At 40.9% G+C, this 12,785-nt stretch overlaps 1 protein-coding gene across 1 annotated transcript in view; it reads left to right on the top strand.

Annotated features, from left to right (window-relative positions):
- The window catches only part of PCDH15 (protocadherin related 15), a 1,543,840-nt gene that overhangs the window by 587,532 nt on the left and 943,523 nt on the right, over window positions 1–12,785 (top strand). Inside the window, exons 6-7 of the mRNA XM_088459638.1 lie at window positions 2,018–2,134; window positions 10,002–10,112. Coding sequence (XP_088315764.1) covers window positions 2,018–2,134; window positions 10,002–10,112 — 228 coding nt within the window. The remainder of the gene's footprint in view (window positions 1–2,017; window positions 2,135–10,001; window positions 10,113–12,785) is intronic.

Genomic DNA, 12,785 nt, shown 5'->3' with positions numbered 1-12,785 from the left:
AGCACATGCTTGTACAATATAATCTTAACCGAGATTAAATATCTTAATTGCCAACAAAAAATCATTGGCAAAGGTTACTCTATCCATTTTTAATACCACTAAATCACACTAAGGAAGATTATATATTATTTTGTGTACAGACATTTTAATGATGCATTATTTTCTTACACAAGTTAGCTGTCATTTTAAGTCTAAGAAATAAACTGTAATAGCAATTGCTTAGCTCTATAACAGTTGGCCACATTAAAAATAAGTTAAAAGAAATACAAAATAAAACACATTAAAATCCTTAAGCTCAAGAGCAAAGTTCAGTACAGATCCTACAATATTTTTCTACTAATGTCTTCATGATGCATGTTTCGTTTTATAAATGCCTACATATTTTATTTCAATAAATCCAGCAATTACTATTTCCACTTTGCAGTGAAAATCCAATAATATTTTGTTAAATCAACATCGACTTTTCAGAAGGATATCGGGTTGAGAGTTTTATTTTTCCTTTGCAGCTTTACATGCTCAGTGCATTGAGAGTTCAGATTTCATAGCTTGTCTTCAACCACAATAGACTATCCTGCAACTTCCTACTGTTCATCCAAATAGCTTTTGCTGGTTTATGCTCCCATCCACTGCCCAGAGTTGAATGACTAAATTCAAGGTTTAATATGTGTTGTCATCTGCTTGCTTCTTGCATGTATTTTCTGAACTTTAGTTACCGGCTAATTGAGGCTAGAATATTTTTACAACCTATAATTCTAAGTTATAAGTAAATATGTTTTTAATTTAAAAAAAAATGTATAGAAACTTTTAGACTGAATAAAACACAACACAGTGAAAAAAAGTAAAAGGAAAATGTTTCTCATTGCCTAATATGGTTTATAGTCCTTTTACGGCACTGTAGATTATTGTAAATGGACACTTTTTTTTTTTTTTGGTAAACAGTTGTAACACTATAATACTGCATGTTTATTATTCTTGACATCAAGGACATTGCATTACAGTGCATTAACAACTGGTCCCAGGGGAGAACCTGTGGGGCAGCCACCTTAATGGCACTGGCCGGCCCCAAACATCACCACAATCTGGATCACATGCAAGAAGATCTAAGCCACCTGACACTACTTGATTGTGGATGGACCCCCAAAGGCCAAATAGGCCATAGGTGGGGGACCTAGGTCCCTTAACAGGTGGTCCAGCCCTGCAGAATAGATATTTTTATTGAGAGACTGCAACAGTTATGACAATGTACTTTGAAACATGAGTGATGTCACTAATTCCTAGAGAACTGATAGGCTAATTATTGGATCATCCCACATAACGTCACCCTCCACTGTCTGTATAGGACACTTTATTTCTGTCTGATCTGCCGCTTGGCAAACACCAGTAATATATAAGCTACAAGCAGCTGGACTGGAGCATGAAGGGCCCACCGGGGTAATGCAGTGGTAGAGGGCCATGCTTTGGGGTGTGGTCAGTTACCACAGGGGTTGAGGCCAGCCTCCAGACAGACTAAAGACATTAGAAAGCATGTAACTTACCCTTTAATGGAGTAACAATGTATAATTCAAGTGCACGGCCTGAAACCTGACATTAGAGCAAGTGGTGGGACCCTCAGGCAGTTTGGCCCACCAGGGATTTCCCCTGTACCCCTGTGGGCCAGTCCAACCCTGGCTACAAGTGAAGCTTACAAATTTACATAACGTTGATTAAAAAAATAAGGATTCAAACAGACAGGTAAGAAGGGAAGCTGCTGCGTGGCATGTAAAGAAGGAAGCATAGCGCTGGTTAAATATGAGACCTATAGTATAATTGAAATTTGAAATTGAAGTGTTTCTGGTTTTAGAATTTTCTGACAAGTATTTTAGCTGTAAAGGCAAGCAGACATGGTATTTATTATTACATTTAAATTACACTGCACTTAATGGAATTGATCTAGAAATGTCTATATGAGTTTGATAGTCACCATTTCCAGTTGCTCATTATATTTCAAGTTGCAATTTGAAATCTATTTCTTTTTCAGTTAACCCCAGTTGGTACCACAATCTTCACGGAATTTGCAGACAATGGTGCTAGAGACATAGACGATGGTCCTAATGGCCAGATTGAATATTTTATCCGGTACAACCCCAATGATACTGTAAGTATACATAACTTGTATCTGTCATTTTTCCTTTTTTTCATTATATCTGTTACACAGAACGGTGCTGATGATAAGTGGGTACTACGCCAGTTGCCATAGTGGTTCTTGTAGAATTTAGCAGAGCATATGCCCAGGACGATATTAATGGTATATGCTACCATTTCAACTTGTGTGATTCTGCCACTTAAGTATGCCTGCACCTGAATAGGCAGAAAGGTTTGGGACAGGGGCATTGTTATAGGTCATGTACAGGAAGGGCATGTTTGCATTATTGTAAACAAATGCAGACCCGGAACTAGACACGTTTATGGCTGAAATAGCCATATTATTTGCAGGAGATAAGATGCATGTGCAGATACGGGATGATGATGAGGATGACGGTCGCCACCACCAGAAAAACATTTGATTAGAACTTTTGCCACTCATGCAGAAACAATGTTTTTGTGTTTACATTTACACTCATTTTTTCCCCTGCATACACCAGGTGGGGAGTTGTGTTTCTGCTGTTTTAGATAAGCTTTTGTAGTTTAAATGACGCTTTATATTGTGTACATATTTTGCACAAAAAAGAAAAAGTTAAAATATGGGCACAAGTGGGAATTTACTGACATTGACATTTGCCTGGCACAAAGCAGGCAAGTGTGCAGTTTTTGCTGAATCAGAATACATCTTGTACTCTACATGGGGGCAAAGGAAATATGCTATTTTTGTATGCGACTCTTTCTGTTTTAAATTATGCTCTTTTTTGGCCAACTCTACATTATCCCCAGTATGTATTTTCCCAGACATTAATCAACACAAGGACTGATTCAGCAGTGGATGGAATTGCAAAGCCTCACACAAGGGGCTTTATAATTCCGTTCTGCTAAAATGTAAATGCTGCAGGAGGCATCTGAAGTGTAGAGATGCCTCCTGTCAGCATCTGTCATCAAAGCGCAGTGACCGAGGTTGCATCCTGGTATCACCATCGTGATCAATAAGTTGTGCAGCAGCAGCCAGCTGAGTAAGCCTCAACTTACGCAGGCTGGCCGGCTTGCGAGGCGAGGAAGTCAGCGTCCAAGTATGTTGACCCTAGCCTCATCCCTCACCGGAAAACGGGGGGCAACACGCCCCCATTTCCGGTTTCTAGCTGTAGTCGGGGGGGGGGGGGGGGGCAGGCAGCAGCCGGGAGGCTTGCCTGCCTTTCCAGGGGGTCGGGAGCGGCACCTGATATTCTGGAGGCTCCCGACCAATTTGGGAGGGTAGGCCAGCCTGTATTCCCGATAATCAGGAATCTGTGTGAAAACGCAGACCGGGGTCCTCTGCTGAATCAGCCCCACAGTCTGATAAAATAATTAAAAAAATATCACTGGCCATTTTCTCACTGTTTCGAAACCTAAATCGATCAGTTTAGAATGTGGTACAGTAGTCAAGCTGTGTATTTCAGTGTAGTAAAATATGTAAATGCCATGACATTAAATAATTGCTTTTAGAAAAAAAATATGTATTTAGTCACTTTGCAAAATACAATTGTTAAATGGTGTTAAACTTTTGCAATCAAAAAAAGCATTCATTAACTGCATAAAACCTTTCAATCTTATTGTTCATTGAATTGTCTATTTAACTTTTTTATTTCAAATGAATGAATATTTTTTTTTTAAATAGTCTTAATTTTCAGGCATATCATCTATCTCAGTTACATTTATTCTTTATTGTATTGTCTGGTTAAAGGCCAAGAGGACTGAGATTCTTGTGTTCTCAACAGATAGCTTAGTTTCCCTGCTTCACAGATAACAATTATAATCACTTAGTCAGTCTTCCAATATTCCTGACCTGCAAGTACAGGTCAATCTATCCTTCAATTTTCTTTCTCATTCATAGTGCGAGTATTTAAACTGCATCACATTGTGCAGCACAATGAGGAAACTTTAGTGAAAGTGCTGTACAAAAGGATAGAATTAACAACATGGTTTTATATTGGTGCGACTTCAAGGGCTGGTGCTGCCTGCTGGAAGGCTTTCTCCTAGTACAGAATATGACAGGTAGTAATCAAAGCTCAGTGTTGCAGAGTGCCAGCTAACAAAACAGTTTTCGTGTATAAATTTCATAAAACATAGCATCTGAATAGGGAAATAGAATCATGCTTAATGCCTAGACACAATTTAGTATACTTTTCTTTTATTAGTTTTTAATGTTCTTACCTTTGTTTAAGGTTGATAGTTTTACTGAAAAAAGAATGAGGCATATATTGACCAATATTTAGGGCAGTGGCGTAAATAGGCTCTTTGGCGCCCAGGGCAAGATGAAAAATTGCACCTCCCACCAACTGTGTGCGCGAGTCAAAAAATGGGCATGGTCTCATGCCACAAGGGGCGTGACCACTGAAAAATGTGGGCGTGGCAACATGACACGGCACCTTTTCTCATAACTCTGTGTACATTAATGCCCTCAATAGTAGTACCCCTTATACAATGCCCCCAGTAGTAGAGCCCCTTATGCAATGCTCCCAGTAGTAGTGCCCCTTATGCAATGCTCCCAGTAGTAGTGCCCCTTATACAATGCCCCCAGTAGTAGAGCCCCTTATGCAATGCTCCTAGTAGTAGTGCCCCTTATGCAGTTCCCCCAGTAGTAGTGCCCCTTATGCAATGCTCCCAGTAGTAGTGCCCCTTATGCAATGCTATACAAAAAAGATAAAAAAAATTATCCACAAGACTCTATAAGGGAGCACTCTTATAGCTATAAGAGTGCTCCCTAATAGAGTCTTGTGGATAATTTTTTTTATCTTTTTTTTTGTATAGTTGTTGCCAACTACCACATACTCCATTGCCTACTCATTATTTTCTTATACTGAAGAATATTTGTGGATATAGCCCCTCTTTTCATAGAAATCCTATATTTCTATTTTGTCTTAGCATTTTTATGTAGTGGTCATACCTGTGTGGTTGCATATATATTGTACACCTCCCTTTTTCATCCCCCTCTTTTATTCCTTATGCAATACTCCCTGTAGTAGTGCCCATTATGCAGTGCCTCCAGTAGTGCCCCTTATACAGTGCCCCTTACACATAGAAGACACAGACACACACAACACTATACTTGCCTGAATCCCTGCTCCTGTGCCCGCTGCCATCCTGCTGCTCCTCCCGCTTGGCGTCTCTCCCTTCACCCACTCTGGGAGCCAGAAGGTAGGGCTCAGGAGTGAACTCCAGCCTCTGGTTGCCACTGCAGGGAAAGATCTGCCGGGTGCCCACTAGTAACAAAATCTCAGCAGGTGTCCGGCAAATGGAGTAGGCAGCACCTGCCCTGGGTGTAGCAGCCAATAAGAATCTGCCTGACTATTATTGGCTTCTGCTGGCTGCTCCCGGATGTCCACCATGAGCAACCGGTCGCAAGTCACCGGTCGACATGTCGATCGCAATCAACATTTTGTACACTACTCTGGACCACACTGACCTGGACAGTGGCTGACTGGAAACCCCACCACACACACACCTGGTCCGACACAGTGCCCAGGGCATGTGCCCTGCTCGACTTCTCCCTGGTTAAACTACTGTATTTGGGAATTGGCGCTGGTAATTATAATCTTTATTTGCATCATATTTCTGTAAAACGGCCTGATTTAGAGTTGTATACTATGCAGATGTTCTCGCAAATGGCCAATGTTTCTCTTCTGCGCATGCATGGATATCCTCGGAAACACTTACTGCACATGTGTAAACTGCATTTATGATTGTGCACACAGCTGTGTAGTAATTCACAAAGGTAGGAGAATACCATGCGGTTCTGGGTGGAGATTGTGAGATAACCAAACTTCAATGCGAAAAGAGGCTGCATTGTGGGTGTGTAAAGGAAGTGTCATGGGTGTGCTAGTGCAAATGGCTGAGTTTTCTCTCACAGTAACACAGACATAGTGACCATATTCTGGTCTTATTTGAGCAGTCGATTTTTGTCCGATGTTTGGGTGGTAGAAGAGTGCCTGGACCAGCCAACGGATCTTCACAGATAAGTAAAGTGGGAATTACATATGCGCCCAGTTACATTGTGGCTGATCATGCCACAAACATGCGCACACATCGTGCCATGCGATTCCCCGTGACTGCATAAGCCACGCTACGCTATGGCATGCAATGCGATCGCACCATGTATTTCTATGGAGGCGCGGTCATGTACGCAGTGCGCATATCCGCTCGCGTGCACACATCTCATGCTATGCATGGCACGATTTGTCATGCCGTTGACAACAATATAGCTGGGCAAAACTGTACACATATTACACAGTCCATCTCATGCCCCTATATGCGGGAAATGCTTATACTGGCATTTACATATTTTCACACTTTGTCTGAGTATGGGATCGCAGCTGCAGCAGCATTAGGCCCAAAGGGTGCTTCAGTGCTACGTTTTTAATGCTGCGGCCGATGGGTGCCCTTTTGAGATGTACACTGGCTATGTCACTAATCTGTCGATGTGTGTACCATTGACCACACCTTTGGACATTACACCTGCCCTATGTCAGATGCAGACTGTCCGACTAAACATGGCCACTGCTGACACTGACACACCTGCGTTTGGTAGTCCCCTTCTCAATTACCACCCAGAAATGCCCATCAAAGGTGCATGAATGTGCTTGCAATTTCGATCTACAGTAACCATAAGAACAAATGCATATAGCGACTGGGACAAATTTGCAGAGGGAAACCATCAGCCATTTGCACCCAATGCCTGCCCTGTGTCCACCTCTGAATCACTAACTGATGTGTAAAATGAAAAGTGATTGCTAATGCAGTCACTTTACTTATAATAATATTCAGACCTTCAGACCATGGAATATATATAATATATATATATATATATATATATATATATATATATATATATATATATACATACATACATACATGCAGTACAGTGCAAAAGTTTTAGGCAGAATTGGAAAAATTGCTGCACAGTAAATCCCTTCCATTTTCCTGTGCCCTCTGGAATGCCATATCCATCTGTAGCAAACTGATCCCCATCCATAACCATTTATTAGCAACCTCTTTTGAGGTTCTCTCTAGCTAACTGTGGAACTCTGTTCACCTTCAGGTAGTGGTCATCTATCGTCCCCTGGACTCAGCACATGACTCCATAACTTTCTCTACTCTGACATTGCTTTCCTCAGTTTGGGAAAGTAAAACATCCCTATTGATGAATCCATTAATTTTACTGCCTCCAAACGCCTATCCCTCTTTTCCTCTATTGGTCTTAACCAATGGACTCCTCCTCCTCACACTCCAGTTATCACTCCCTAAAGCTCATCTATTTCCACCAATATGAAATCACAAACTTCACCAACTCTCCCTTTCTTCTCTCTGACCTTCATCTCTTTTCAGTTAGCCTTTCCTTTCTCACCTGCCTTGACAAGGCTCTATTCCTGTGCAACTCCATCCATATATTTGCCCTGGACCCCACCACTGTCATTTGTCATTTGTTGCCTCCATTGGTCCATGCCCAAATCTTGGCACTCAAAATTCACCTACAACCTTCAAAAATGCTCTTGCACTGTCTAGCGAAACTGGAGGAAATCACACTCTCTTGCTAACTTCATCCCTTTAAAATTCATCCTAATCTCCTATGCATCTGCCCTATACAGTATCTCTCTAAATCGTATTTCAAGTCTCTTCACATCTTCTCTCAGTCCTTTAATATCCACCACCTCTTTGCAACCTTCAACACACTCCTCTGCAGCCCTCCCTTCCTCTTCTTGTGCCCTTGACTCTGCCACCTATTTCACATCCAAAATAGATGCTATTCTCAATAACATCTCCCCTTATCAGCCTTTTCTTGTCCCATCTTTTCTTGAATCCATTTGCCTGTCCACTCTGTCCTCCTTCTTCCCTGCTACTGGGGATGAAGCCCATTCCTTCTCTCATTTTCTTTCGCCTCCACCTGCTCCCTTGATCCTATTTCCTAGTATCTTCTACATTCCCTCTTTCCAGACACCAGCTCCCACCTTGCGCTCACATCTTCAATCTGTCACTGTCATCTGGTAATTTCACCTCCTCCTTTTAAACATACACTTGTCACACAAATCTTCAAAAACCTCTCTTGACTCTGACTCTCTCTCCAACTACCACCCTATCTCTTTCCTTCTGTTTACATCTGAAATCCTTGAGAGGTTTCTCTATTGCCACCTCACCACTAGCTCCTTAATTCACGCCAGTTTGGTTTTTGCTCCCTCAACTCCACAAAATCAGCCCTCAGTAAGGTCACTAATGATGTGCTTATTGCATAATCCAAGGGTCAGTTCTCTCTATTTATCCTCTTTGACCTATCTGCAGCCTCTCCACATTCAGACACCCGAGTCCCTTGATCTCTGCAACTCTATCCTCTCCTGGTTGTCCTCCTACCTTATTAACTACTCTTTCTCAGTCTCCTTCTCTAATACCACCCCCCCCTTTTCTCCTACCAGTGTGTTCCCAACAGTCTGTTCTTGGAACCCTTCTCTTTTCTCTTTACACATCCAACCTTGGTGATAGCATCAGCTCATTTTGGCCTCCAGTATCACCTTTATGCAGATGGCAACCAAATTAACCTCTACCCAGACCTCTCTCCTACCAAAGTCTCTTGAGTCTTTCTGCCATCTAATACTTGGTATTCCAGAGATTTCTCAAACTCCATAAGTCTAAAACTGAATTCATTGTGTGTCCTCTCTATCCTGGACTCCCTCACCTCCCCACTCTCATAATTTGTTGACAGTTGTACACTCACCTCTGTCCGTCAAGTCTGCTGCCTGGGCATCATCCTCAGCTCCAGCCTTTCATTCACATACCACACTGTGTATTTTCTACTCCTGCAGCTTCCACCTTTACAACAGACCTTTCCTTATCATGGACACCACCAAAACCCTCATTTATGCACTTAATATTTCCCATCTAGATTACTGCAATCTCGTTTTTCTGGCTTTCGTCTCACGTATCCCTCACCACTTCAATTTATCATGAACACCAATCTCATTTATTTCGGTATTGGTCACTTCCCTTTGCAAATTGCTTCATTGACTCTCCATCCACCACAGAATTCAGTTCACACTACTCACCCTCTGATCTGGGAAGGGTTAAAACTATTCCAAAGCGGGGGGGTGAGGGGTGACCAAGGGGGGGAGAGTGACCAAGAGCAGTCTGCCAAAGGGCATAAAAATGTGTTGAGTAACCACACATGCTGAGGTAACCAGTAGAATCACGGGCGACGATTCTAATAGTGGCTTATCTGGAGGGTCGACCGCAGGACCGTGACCATTTGCATTAGTTTACAATTAGAGTGCCACTATCAACCTGCATATGTGTATCTGACTGCATGTATATATATATATATATATATATATATATAATGTGTGTGTGTATGTGTGTATATATAGGAAATCCAAAGGAGGGAGTCTGGCACTAAACGCCAAGAAAACCTCTTACCCCGTTGCCTTCCAGGACTGTACACAATCAGCACACCAGATGCAAAACAAGAGAGACTGCTGACTCAGGGAATTAAATAACAGACAACAACCAAAAAGATCCAGTAAATTCCTTGAGTGCCACCGTCTCTCTTGTTTTGTATATGTATATATATATATATATATATATATATAGATACTGTACATGCATGTATACATATAATATATATATATATATATATATATATATGTACGTGTGTGTGTAAATTTACATACAAATGTAACTGTTAGTCTGGCACTAACTCCATAGTTTGCCATAATACATAAAAAATATAATGTCCATAGTATTTAAATGCAATAGCTAAATTATGCATAACGTAAATATTAATTGTCTAGCATATGTTTAGCTTTCATTTGAATATGCCATCTCTACTCATGTACAACATCTTTAACTGTTCCCAGGCATCCAATCAGACCTTTGACATCCCCCTTACGCTGTCTGGAGCAGTGGTATTACGTCGCAGGTTGAATTATGAAGAAAAGAAACGTTATTATGTAATAGTTCAAGCTAACGTAAGTTTTATGTTTCCTATTGACTAGTACATACAATGTGCTCTACAATATTTAAGGGGATTGATATTCTGCTGGGAAATATTGCTTTGTGTTATCTCTATGCCATTATCATTCACTATCTCCACCATAATTTTGGCTCTTAACACGCTATGGCATGCAATTACAATGTAACAATCTGAAAGCATGTTAAGGTGGAATAGAAATTTTCACTGATGCTGGCTCTAGCCTGTATAATAAGGATTGCATGATGTGCACTGAATATTGGTTGTCAACTGTATTATGTATATAGATATATCAAATGGAGCCAATTTGATGTGGAACATATTTCATGTTTTTCCATTAAAATCACTATTTATAATATGATGCTTAGTTAAAATAAATAGATACACCGTACAGCCAAATAAAACATCTTTAAGAAGATGGATAGGATATAAAAGAAGAATATTTATTGGACAATTTTGTCCGATTATTTATTTACCCGACAAAGAAGGACATTTATGACAATCGCCAACAGCAACAAAGCGAACAATTGTCTTAAAGTGAACATGTGAACAAGCAATACATAAACGTGAACATGCAGTACATGACATGTTGGCCATTGAAGATATATTGTAGAGAAAATATTGATAGCTATAAATAAATCCAACTATTCTTTGCCACACAGACATCTGAATCATACATATACAGTATCTGCAATGTTCTTTTTGGAATTTTTTAGAGATCTTTTATCGAGTCCTTTAACATTGCACACTTTTCTGTTTTACTTATTAGCCATGGCCATATCTCTACTCCTTCAGCATTTGGATGACTGTAAAGAGCATCTGCTCATTACACAACTGCACAGTGGTGAATGGTCAAGAATGTATTGCTGATATAAGTGGCTGTATTATGTTCTTAAATAGGATATTATCATGGCCGGATTATTGCATGCAGGGTCCCCGGGGCAACTAAGTTCTGGGGGCCCCTACCAATAAAATTCCATGGCCCCCCGCAGACACTACTATGCCCCTTACCTAGGAAGAGAGAGGGAAAAAAGGGGGAGAGAGAGACCCTGAGCACACACACTACCTGCGTGTTTCATCATCTTGTCACGGCATCAGCCCCTTCTGGTACACCCACAACTCTCATCATTATCAGCACAGGGGGGAGGGCTTAGATCATCAGTCATAGCCCGGCCACCCACTGTAGAGGCAGAGAAAAGCTGTCTCTGTCTTAAATCAAAAGTGAGTGACTGACTGTGATGCTGCCAGGAGCCAGCCAGGGAGGGTCAGAGTTCAAGACCATCTTTACTGAGTGGGGGCCCCAGGATGATCGCCCCATCCACCCTGCCTATAATCCGGCCCTGGATATTATTCTTGCTTAGTAAATCCTTTGATAAAATATTGTAGATTAACCATTTGGAAGTAACCTGTAAAGGGGGAGAAAGGTAGCCTCTAAACCAGGGGTGGGCAATAAGCGGCCCTCCAGCTGTTGTTGAACTACAAGTCCCAGCATGTTTTGCAACAGTTTTAGCATGGCCAAATAGCAAAACCGTGGCAGGGCATGCTGGGATGTGTAGTTCTGCAACATTTTTTTTTTGGGGGGGGGCACTTATTGTCCACTCCTAATCTAAACCAGTAGTTCCTAAACTCATGCTTCAATACACCCTAGCACTCCAGGTTTTAAGGATATCAGTACTTAAGCACACGTGACTTAATTAGTACGTAAAAGAGAAAGAGGTAAGATGGCCCTGTCCACAAGCTTACAAAGTATAATGTATAGATTTGAAAGATAATGGAAGAAAGTGGCACAGATACATTAAGGGCTAGTATACATTAACAACCATTGCTCACTAACGCATAGGACATTTGTCCTTGCTACAAAGAGCTTTGATATATATGGGCAGCATAGTATACTATTTAGTTTGATTAGTGCTCATAGAACTCTATTATACATTATTGCACATTAGCAATTGTGAATGTTGGGGGAAATGTCCAAATTGATGTGATGATCGTTTGTCAGACAGCCTGTCTACAAGTCCATTCACTTTATTATATTGGAGTAGAGTGTCAGATAGCATTTACTAAGCTTTGTTGATGAATGTTGAATGACAAAATGTAATACTCGCGTGCACAAAGTTTGCTTTAATACCAATCTGGAGTGGATTTCTCAATGCATTAATATTAAATGAGAGCAACTGTGATGCTCGGGCTATAGAAATGTAAGAAACAGAAACATCTCCTGGAAATGAAATCCAATAAAATCAGTATTATGATAGATGTTTTTTTTCATAAAAAACTTTTTAGCTAATAACATAAAAACTAATATCCATGGGTCTAGGGCAACCCTGTGCTGCACACCCTGCTCCCAGAACAACATCTTCCACTATGTCAAGCAGTGCTCCAACCCTACCCCCCACTACCAATATACATTTTTCCAAAGATATCTTCAGAAAAATGGTGCCGTACACAGTGCCAGAGCCGTTGCTATCTCCTTCACATGCATAATTTTTCTAAAATTGCTGGAAATATGGTGCTGTAGCAACAGGTAAAGTAGGGTGGAACTCGATACACATAGGCCCAACCATTTGTCAAACTGTCTCTGTGTGGAGCAATATATTCAACCTAAGAATAGCTGCATTGAATGTCATTGATCTTATTAGTGCAAAATATGCAACAGTTGCTTCTTTGGTGT

The sequence above is a fragment of the Taudactylus pleione genome, unplaced genomic scaffold, assembly GCF_031769625.1.
Source record: "Taudactylus pleione unplaced genomic scaffold, aTauple2 ptg000918l, whole genome shotgun sequence".
Lineage (NCBI taxonomy): Eukaryota > Metazoa > Chordata > Amphibia > Anura > Myobatrachidae > Taudactylus > Taudactylus pleione.
This window is presented reverse-complemented; position numbering and strand designations above follow the sequence as displayed.